Here is a 9,505-nt window from a genome sequence, read left to right as displayed (position 1 = left end):
CAGGTCGGCCAATCAAGTCAGGGATCTACTAAGATCATCCCTCTCCCATTGCAGGTTTATGATATCTTGTCCTGAGAGCTGCTGGTCAACGAATGACACAAAAAGTATAATGTCTCCATCTGCTGACTAGTATAAATATTCAAGTTATGATAGTTCTGTAGCCTGATATGACTAACAGGTTTTTATTAATCATAGGGCTTCATTTTGTGTAAAAATTAAAGATTTTAAGGACAAAAACACTGGGAGTGTGGAGCCAGAGCTCAAATATACTGGCTGGAGTTTTTAAATTACAAACCATCAGACTTATTTCTAAATTTCAAGATTTTAAAGTACTCTTCAAACAATTACTGGTTTTCATTGATCACACGAAAGAAGAGGGGAACAAAGCAACTGAACAGATGATGAACAGACCCACACACACACACACACACACACACACACACACACACACACACACACACACACACACACACACACACACACAGTTAACATAATAATAATGACACACACAGTTCTGAGCAGGCAGAAATCTATACATGTGCAAGGAGAGATATGGAGCTCATTATAAAAGTTTCCACCTCCTTCTCCACCAAGAAGGAGCAGTTAGGGGTTAGGTGCTTTGTTCAAGAGCACGCCAGCAGTGCCCCAGATGTGGACTGGCAAATCTCCAGCTTCCAGTCCACCTCCATGTCAGCTGGTCCACCCTGGACTTAAACCGGCCACCCTGCAATCCCCAGACCAAGTGCCTGAATGGACTGAGCTACTGCACCTTCCTGTGTAACTGCACCAATAATGCAAGAAGGTATAATACCTCCACGTGCTTTGGTTTTACATGCTGAATTATGAGATCACTGTGCACTTGTGAAACGTTTGTATTCTCCTCCAGCATACAGCCATAAGGAGATGATTCTAAAGCTTCATGCATCATCACCATTCAGACTGTTTAGACTCTTCTTTATTTGTTCAAATATGTACATATCAAGATTTCACATTACATGGCAATGCTTGTAGCTCTCCTTTGGTTCTGTACAAGGTTACTCTGCGCTAGCCTCTCTACTCACCAAAGCTGCATTAAGGACACTTTAGCTAGCAGTCTAAATATGCATTTCTTTCAGATATCAAATGTAGCAGAAATTACACCTGTTCTCCCACAGTGTTTAAACAGTGCGTGTCAAAACTACCCTGGATTGCAATGTTCTTCGCTTTTTCTCCTCTTTCAAAGGACAGAGAGTAGAAACAGAAAGAAGACAGACATAAAAGTGTTCTCGACTGTGAGAAGCTGCTGTCATCTATGCAAACATATAGTTCATCTACTGTAAAATCCACTGGTGTGAAAATTAATGTGTAGTGTAGCAACAAAAAAAATGGAATATTAAGCTAGCTTTCTATCTGAAATGAAATCATGACTAAGATTTGACACAAAATGAAACCAAAACATAATGAAGTTTGGTGACAGCGTCCGCCACAATCCTCAAATGGGCCTGCACGGTGCATTTTCACCTTTTCAGCACACGCAACAGAGAAAATTAAACTATTAATTTAAGTCTTGAAATCATTAAACATGCTGAGCAATCGTAGTCAATTCAAAGGGTCAAAACAAAAAAAAAAAAACACGATCACCATAAACATCAGACAACAAAACGCCCTGAATGGTTTCAATGTGCCATTTATGCTGGTGAATATAACCACACAACACTGTGTGTAAATAATTTATCCAGATGCAGGATGGACAACTAGGAATCACTATCAAACAACCTCATGACACCAGCCTGCTACAAGAGCTCCCTCCAAAGACTAAATATGTCCATGGTCTTGTGACAGCCACGTTACAGAGGGCAAAGTGGGAGAAGTGCTTCAGATTCCTCCAGTCAGAAGAGAACCAGACTTCCAGAGTGAGTCCAAAGGGGCTTTTTGAGTCTGTGGGCCCCAGGAAGGGTGAGGGTAAATGGGTTCACTGTCCCTGCATGTCGCCGGTGCCCTGCGCCTGTGCTGCAGTGGTGCTGAGGTACTGCCAGCTGAGGGCGGCCAGCAGCATGGCAGCAGACAGGTACATGGGCGACAGGTGGTGGGTCCTGGAGGGGAGGCTGGACTGTGACAGGGCGGACTTCTCTCGGATCAGAGCCAGGATGTGCAGCGTCTTGTCTCGTGAAGGGTCGGTGAGGGACACCTTCTGTAAAATCTGCAGAAAGGGAGACTGTTTGTATTAAAGTGCACCAACGTGGTGGAAAATAAGAGAGCAAACACACAAACACACCGACCTCCTGGCTGTACTGGGCGATGATGGTCTGCACGGCTCTCATGTTGGTGGCTTCCATCATGAGCGTGACAGCCTGTCCCTTTCTGATCTTCACTACTCCCTGGAACACCATGGGGTTGTTGTAGCATGTTGATAGTGTAGCTATTGCCATCACCTGCTCAAGAGAGGATTAACATGCAGTCAAGTGGAAGAAAGTAAGGAAATTTTAAAATGGCCTGTCTTTGTCTCGCATCTGTCTGTCCTGTCTGAACATTTACTAAAATATCATGTCATGCAAATCAGTTTTAATCACTACATCTGCTGGACTGCAGTAAGAAGTGAATCAGGCCGCACCTGTGGAATGGCACAGAAATTGAAGACGCTCTGGTTGCGCAGGCGGGACAGGTACGCGATGACATCCGGGACATGTCGCAGAGCATCAGTGACCAGCAGGTTGAGACAGGAGAGCGCAGACTCCAGCTTCTCCGGCTGGGCCAAGTCCTCCAGACGGCCTGCAAACTGGCTCCAAGCCTGCACGGGGACACAGAGGACATGAGAGATTAACACATCACATGAGGCACATTGTCGTTTTTCAATTTTCAGCCATATGATGTTGAAAGGAGTCGTGTTGTTTTGCTTTTTCTCTCCGTAACTGCCGTCTCTCATCAACAACAACAAAATTGTAATTGTAAAAGATGCGTGACAGTTTTAAAAATATTACTTTTCCTTAGAGGCAGAATCAACGTTAGACTGACATGTGGCACAACTCTCCTGCTGCATAAAATCAGTGTGCATAATCTACACATTCTGCAGATAAAATGTGAGTAAATATTTAAGTTTGAGTCGGTTCAACAGTGAAAAGCATTCAGGAGCATTTTCATTCCCCGTCAGCGGGGCTCAGGTCACACACACAGCTGAGACAAACCAGCCCACACCACGCTCTCACCTCTTGTGGCCAGAAGGCACGTCCCTCCTGCGTGTCCTCCAGATAGTCTCGGATGATGTTAGTCTTCTGGAGGAACAGGCCCATGGAGTTGGCCAGCTCGGTGTCCCGCCCCACCTCGGGGTCCTCCAGCTTGGACGCAGAGAACAGCTGAGAGAGGCCGATGCCGACCAGCCCGGCAACGTAGTGGCAATACTGCACAGAGGATAAAACAGCAGCTTTTAGTGTGATTTAGAGGAAGTTTGACATGGTGTAGTGTGTGGTAGGGGTCGTTCACAATAATATCTGTATAGTTTTAACATAATTTAAGGAAAAAAAATCACATTAATGGCCATATTCTTGTTGTCATGCTGTGATGCACAGCAGGAACGAGCACAGCTGAAAGCCAAAGCAACATCACTACCAGCTCATTCGCTTCTTACTGCCAGATAAACACATCGCACTCCTCATATGTGTAATATCTATGCTGTTATTCTAACGTAAAGGTAACACAAAGCTGTGATTTACCAGGTCCCACTCCTTCATGGATCCCACTTTCTTTTCCAGGAATTCAGCCATTCCCACTCCCATACGGTGGCAGATGTCTGAGATGACGTCTCTGTACTCCTGAGCGAGGTTTCTGAATTCCAACGATATCTGGTTGGTACACATGAGGATTGTAGTTAATGATTTATAGCCTTCAATCTGAGTGACAAAGATTTCATTTTGGACAATAGAAATATAACAGCTGTACATTTTCTCTGCTCATCTGTCATTTAAAGAGAACAACATCAGTAAAGGGACACCTAAAGCAGCAGCCTACCGCCCCTCTATGCACCACCACGCAGTGCTACTGACCGTAGGGAAGTCCTCCAGAACCTGTCGGTCTTTCTCCTGGCTCTCAGTGAAGCACCACCTGTCCTGGTAAAGGTAGGTGTGGAAGTCGTTCAGCATGGGCACCTTCTTGTCCAGAGGGATACTCATGTCGTCCTCCACCGTGTCCAGCGCTCGTAGCACCAGGTAGAAAATACAAACTGCGTGTCTGCATCGTGAAGACAGGAGGGAGGACATGAGATGGACCGATTGTCACCGATTTGCACGGTGACGGAAATAGCAGCCGTGTCAAGCAGGTCGTCACCCAGGATCCCCTTTGACCGGAGACACACACACTACAAACAGCAGTCATTGCTCTACTGACAGTCCAGCACACAGCAGCAGAGTCACACGGGCTCATCCATTACTGCTGAATTAATGCTAATGATGCAGACAAATGAAATCTACTTCTGCATGTCTGCATCAAAAGCATTTGTTTCCACATTGAACCCCTTTATTGTTATTATTTTATTAGTGACAATGAGTGAGAGAGAATCTAGTAAGTTGCAACCATAAGTAACTATAAATGTTTTACTGTGTAATGTGCTTCATCACACTGCATCCATACACCAGCACAGATGGTCACTTTCCTTTGTAATGGACAGAAATAAAGATTTTTCCGCCAGTGTTAAAGTGGAGTGTCAATGCTGAATTTTTGTCTTTGTACTCCAAAATACTCCCTAAAAACACGTAACCTGACATGCATTTTGGCCTACTGAGGCTGTGCCCCTGGTTGAACTGATAAGCTATTGATTAGCTATCTTTGTGCAACATGTTGTCTAAAGTAAAAGGACACTGTGCATTCGTGTTGGGTGGCTGACACAAACATTTACTCAGAGTCCCCAGGATGTACCAGCATTTGGGCTGTGCAGCGTTTTCTGAAGTAATGAGACAGATACAGCAGCAAAGACCACAATGGATCCAACGCAAAGTCTAAACTACAGGCAGCAATGTATCTTGCTTTTGCACATTTCACACAGTAAAGCACTAGTGAGGAAAAGGGAAGTAGCCCAGCCACCGCCCCTTGGTTCTGCCCTTCAGGACAGAAAACATGCCCGCAGACACACCCCTGCATGCGGAGCCTTTCCTCACCTCAGCTCCCCGTCCAGCGCCTGGATCACCGCTGCGAAGCTCCGGCTGGTTTGGTTCAGGTACAGGTAGCAGGTCCGCAGACTCTCGCTCATGGACTCCTGGCATGAGATACAAAAGAAGGCCGTGTGTTGATAAAAACCTGCGGGTCTGATCGCGCTGGAGGGTCTGGCGGCCTCCTGCAGGCCCCGCTCCCCTAGCCTCCAGCCCAGAAGGAGGGACCGAGGAGCGGACCCGCAGCCACGCGGCGCCACCGAGAGAGAGCGCTTGAACACGGACAGAGAGACCGGACACTTGCAGCAAGCTCCGGCCATACGAATAACCTAACAGCACGGCCGACCCTGCAGCTATGATCCGACCCTGTCCATGTGGACGCCACGGCTGGTGCAGGAGCCTGAAACGCGCAGTCCATGTAGAGGTCGAGCTAGGTGAAAACTACTCGGAGAGCTAAAACAAGCGCTGCACTGAGCTGCAAGCAGCGGAGCCTCATCGTGCACACACGCTGCGTCCGCACACACCGTTTGTAGATCTGATGTTGTGATTCCACAGCTCCGCCCACCTCCACCCAAAACAACAGCAGCTGCTGCACGCAGTGTTTCTCAATCCGCTAGAAGCAGAGCAGAAGTGAGCAAGAACAATTCACACATTACTGTGTCAGCGCCAAGTGAATGAGTTCGATACTACAGTGTTTTCAATGGAAAACACATGAGAGTTAATTACAGCTGCGTGTTGATGATCTGCACACACGCTCGCAGCTTCATCATGTTTCATGATCGTGGCTGGGGGACTTGGGTTTGTTTTGGTTTCCAGTGGCCTGTCATTGCATGCATTATTATAAAAATGCAATATTTTCACATGCATATTTTTAGGATTATTAGGCTAGAGAACAACAAAAATAGTGGGGCCCTGTTCGTCATTCATACATGAGTTATTCAGATTATTATAATGACAATTTGACATCAATGCAAATTTTCGTTTTGTGTCCCACAAAGGCGCTTAAAGGTGATCTGGAATGGAGAAAAAAAAAGTCCTTAAAGCAGTAATGCTTTAAATTTCAGTCCTGGTTGATTTGGCGACACCTGCAGTCACTGTTGGCAACAGCAAATGCGGTTTGATGCTGCAGGTCACAGCATACTGGAGCAGCAAAACCAACCATTGACGTTTTTGGTCGTTTTAAGACAGCAGGACGCAGTGAGTCTGTTACCTCACTGACAGTCTAACAGCTCACTGTGGCTGCTCCTACATGCAGTACTTCAACCTCCTGACTGACCAGGGTCTTGTTTTGCAGATGCATGTTTGAACAGTAGCAGTAAGCCTTTATCTCACTGACAAACACACTGCCTTTCCTGTAAGTACTTCATAATAAAAGTCAATTCATGTTGCGCCAGGTAAATGCTTTTAATGTGAAGCTGCAACAGCAGGAAATGCGCAGTTCGCATTAGCAGTAACTTAATGCAGCATTTACTGCACGGACTGCAAAGACAGAATAAAGACTGCAATCCTTGATATAATGACAGAGCGCTGATATATTTGTGATCTTAGAGGAGAACATGCAGGTTAATGTGAAGTCAGTCTGTTGGTGTAACTATAATTAAATGAAGAGTTATAACTTATACAGTAAATGATAAAATATACACGAGAATAAACAAATAGACAGGATCATTTTAACCTGATAACTGCATGTTTGACTGCTGGGAGGCACAGTCAGATGTAAGTGGGACACAGGTCGTAGAGGAAATGCTGAGGTCACCTAATATGGAGAAGTTTTTCACTTGCTGTGTAAATATGGTTGTCAGTATGTTTCCATTTAATAATGTGCAGCATGATTAGAGAAGTGCTTGTGCAGCCATCTGTGTGTAATGGAGGGGGGGGAAGGTGATTCCTCTGCCTGCAAAGAAAAACTGTATGTTCAGATAAGACAGGCCTCTTCTTGCTTGGCAAATCCGTAGCACCCAAACCTGATGAAGTCGCTTTCTGGGGCTCATTCCTCCTTATGAGGGTAAAGAGGTTTGCAGAAAGCATTGCAAAGACCGGTAAGCGGTGTTGGTAAGAACAAGGTGTTATAGTAAAATCTGTCACCTGTCAGATCCCCTGACACTACATGGGTAACAGTAACAGTGGACAATATGGATGCTTTGCCCAGATATTAATAATATTCACAGGTAAGGTGACCACATCTATCTAAGTAATAAGGCAACTTAAGTATAAATAAGTCTGGACAGTCAAAATGAAGTGCCAGTTTGTTTTGATTTACTTGTTTATCTGTTAAAATCCTTTAAAAACTAGTACTTCAGCACTGGTCAAAGGTATGGAAAGAGACTACTTTTGCAGGACAATTTCAGCCCATATTCCTGATCAGCTCACACAATCTGAGGGGTCACAGCTGGTATTGACACACCGATGTTTAGTAAGTAAACGCACATCTGCACAGCTACCTGGTTTGGCACTGAGGCAGCTGCACCTGCAGCCAGTATGTCACTTATTTACAGTTTTTATTGTAATAAAGGGGAAGTTGAAATATAATTAGAATCACTTGACAGAATCAATGCCACAACATGGATGTGGCAGCAGCCCAGTTATGTCTGGGCCCTTTAATAAAGCTGCCAACCTAAGGCCCCAATAAAGACTCAGACCATGTTGGAGTCTATGCAGGCTCTCTATCTCTCTGGGTCACATTGGTGTTAAAAAAGTGGGATTAGCCGTCAAACATGCGCACAGCATCTCCTCCCGCTGCTGAACCCTCCAAGCTCATTATGTAACGCAAATCCCGAGTCAATGGTCAGATCTGCCCGAGTGCATCTGAGCCAACACAGGAGAGAAACGCACGGATCTAATTAGTCCAACTAGCTGCCTCTTGTTTCCATCGGCTCATGACGGAGCAACACTGAGCACCATATAGGACAGTCCATTACAGTGTGTGCTCTGCGCAGACCTGCTCGCTAACAGGCCTGTGTGGGTTTTCCGTGCTGCCCTGTCGATGCTGTGGAAAGGGGAACACTATGTGCTTGATCGGCGAGGCAATCCGCAAATGCAACCGTGCATCCAGCCAGCCTTCACGTGGCCGCTGTCTTCACATTCACATGACATATTTATTCTCGGTATTCTGTAGGATGTAGTTTCAAAAAAGCGGGTTTACTCACATAATCCAACTTTGGCATGACGGCACTGCAGCCGCCCATTTTAAACTTAAGCAGGTTGATTATCTCCTCCGGGTGGCCCAGCGACTTCAGGATGTCCATGTTGCTTCAGGGATCCAGCTGTTACTCTCACAAACTGATGCGTGAACGCGGAGAGATGATCCCCATCAAAGCGTCGCGTCGCTGAGATGCACCGGCAGCAGCGCGGAGAGAACGCGGCTTCTGTTACGAGCGTCGTCAGATCGACTGACGCGTCTGATTGGCTGGCGAGTCATGGGCATAGCGCGCAGCTTCCAATGAGCGACCAGAGCGTCTGGTGTGATGCCCCGCCTCAGTGGACAGCCAGTGCAGCGCGGCCTCTGATTGGTCATTTATCTATCCACAGGGGGAACCATACCTGTTTAATTAAATTTATATAATCCAGTAGAGACACCTGTTGGATGTGACCCACAGACCGGTCAGACACCGTGTGTGTTACACATTATCCGGAGAAGTATGAAAATTAATTATTGAATGTTTTGGAATATTTCGTCCTTATTATGACCATATCCAATTTTATCATTCTGGTATATTTTAGTCTTTTATGTTTTGTTTTGTTTTTGTCTCACTGAAACAGGGTATTTGTTTTTTTTTATTATTAATATTATTTTTAAAATAAAGCTATACAAATAAAGATTTTTGTAGTGCAAGGACATATGTATAGTACGGATGAGTACAAAACTTGAATTCTATATGTTATGACCATCAGTTATACACAGGAACACTGATTGAAATGCTTGTTGAAAAGATCATTTATAATGAGTTAAGATTAGGTGTCTTAGCTCATGCACAGCTCTACCTGTGGAGTAAAGCCTGCTGAGTCTGAGTTAAGCTGAGCTGCTTCATTGCCAATTAACCTGTTTGTGGAATGTTCCAAACAGGTGTTTTTTGCAGCATTCCACAGCCTCCCCGGTCTTTTGTTGCTTCTGCCCCAACTTGTTTGAAACCTGTTGCTGGCATCAAATTCAGAATAAGCAGATATTGCTAAAAATCAATGAAGCTGATGAGGTGAAGCATCAGAAAAATTGTCTTTGTACTGTTTTCAATTGAGTATATGTCAAAAAGGATTAGCAAGTTGTCACGTTGCGTTTTATTTCTGTTTTGCACAGCATCCCAACTTTATTGTAATCAGGCTTTAAATTTGTAATTGAATTCGCTGCTTTATATGTTCCGAAAGTAGCTCCTAAAATACACCCCTGACCTTAACTT

General features: G+C 45.0%; 1 protein-coding gene across 2 annotated transcripts; it reads right to left on the bottom strand.

Moving 5' to 3' along the window:
- Positions 1-920: 920 nt before the first annotated feature.
- fdft1 (farnesyl-diphosphate farnesyltransferase 1) lies at positions 921-8,478 on the bottom strand. 2 transcript variants are annotated; one of them, XM_070987095.1, is made up of 8 exons: positions 8,261-8,478; positions 5,124-5,221; positions 4,017-4,200; positions 3,687-3,815; positions 3,183-3,374; positions 2,591-2,767; positions 2,259-2,411; positions 921-2,179 (listed from the first exon to the last, which is right to left on the bottom strand). In XM_070987095.1, exons 1-8 carry the CDS (start codon positions 8,357-8,359, stop codon positions 1,952-1,954), a joined length of 1,260 nt encoding a protein of 419 aa, XP_070843196.1. In that variant the 5' UTR covers positions 8,360-8,478; the 3' UTR covers positions 921-1,951. The 2 variants fall into 2 exon arrangements, with proteins under 2 accessions (XP_070843196.1, XP_070843195.1); XM_070987094.1 differs by lacking the exon at positions 8,261-8,478 and having other exon boundaries at positions 5,124-5,620.
- Positions 8,479-9,505: the final 1,027 nt, after the last annotated feature.

The sequence above is a fragment of the Chaetodon trifascialis genome, chromosome 19, assembly GCF_039877785.1.
Source record: "Chaetodon trifascialis isolate fChaTrf1 chromosome 19, fChaTrf1.hap1, whole genome shotgun sequence".
Taxonomy (NCBI): Eukaryota; Metazoa; Chordata; class Actinopteri; order Chaetodontiformes; family Chaetodontidae; genus Chaetodon; species Chaetodon trifascialis.
The sequence above is the reverse complement of the archived record's forward strand: the minus strand, read 5'-3'. Positions and strand labels throughout refer to the sequence as shown.

What these genes read in the sequence shown, in the direction of transcription:
- fdft1 (XM_070987094.1), bottom strand. Translation starts at nt 5,434, where the DNA reads ATGGCCGGAGCTTGCTGCAAGTGTCCGGTCTCTCTGTCCGTGTTCAAG. An exon ending in CCATGAAGGAGTGGGACCTG is followed by an intron (nt 3,375 to 3,686) that starts GTAAATCACAGC and finishes TCCTCTGTGCAG; the next exon opens with TATTGCCACTACGTTGCCGG. An exon ending in ATTTCTGTGCCATTCCACAG is followed by an intron (nt 2,412 to 2,590) that starts GTGCGGCCTGAT and finishes TCTCTTGAGCAG; the next exon opens with GTGATGGCAATAGCTACACT.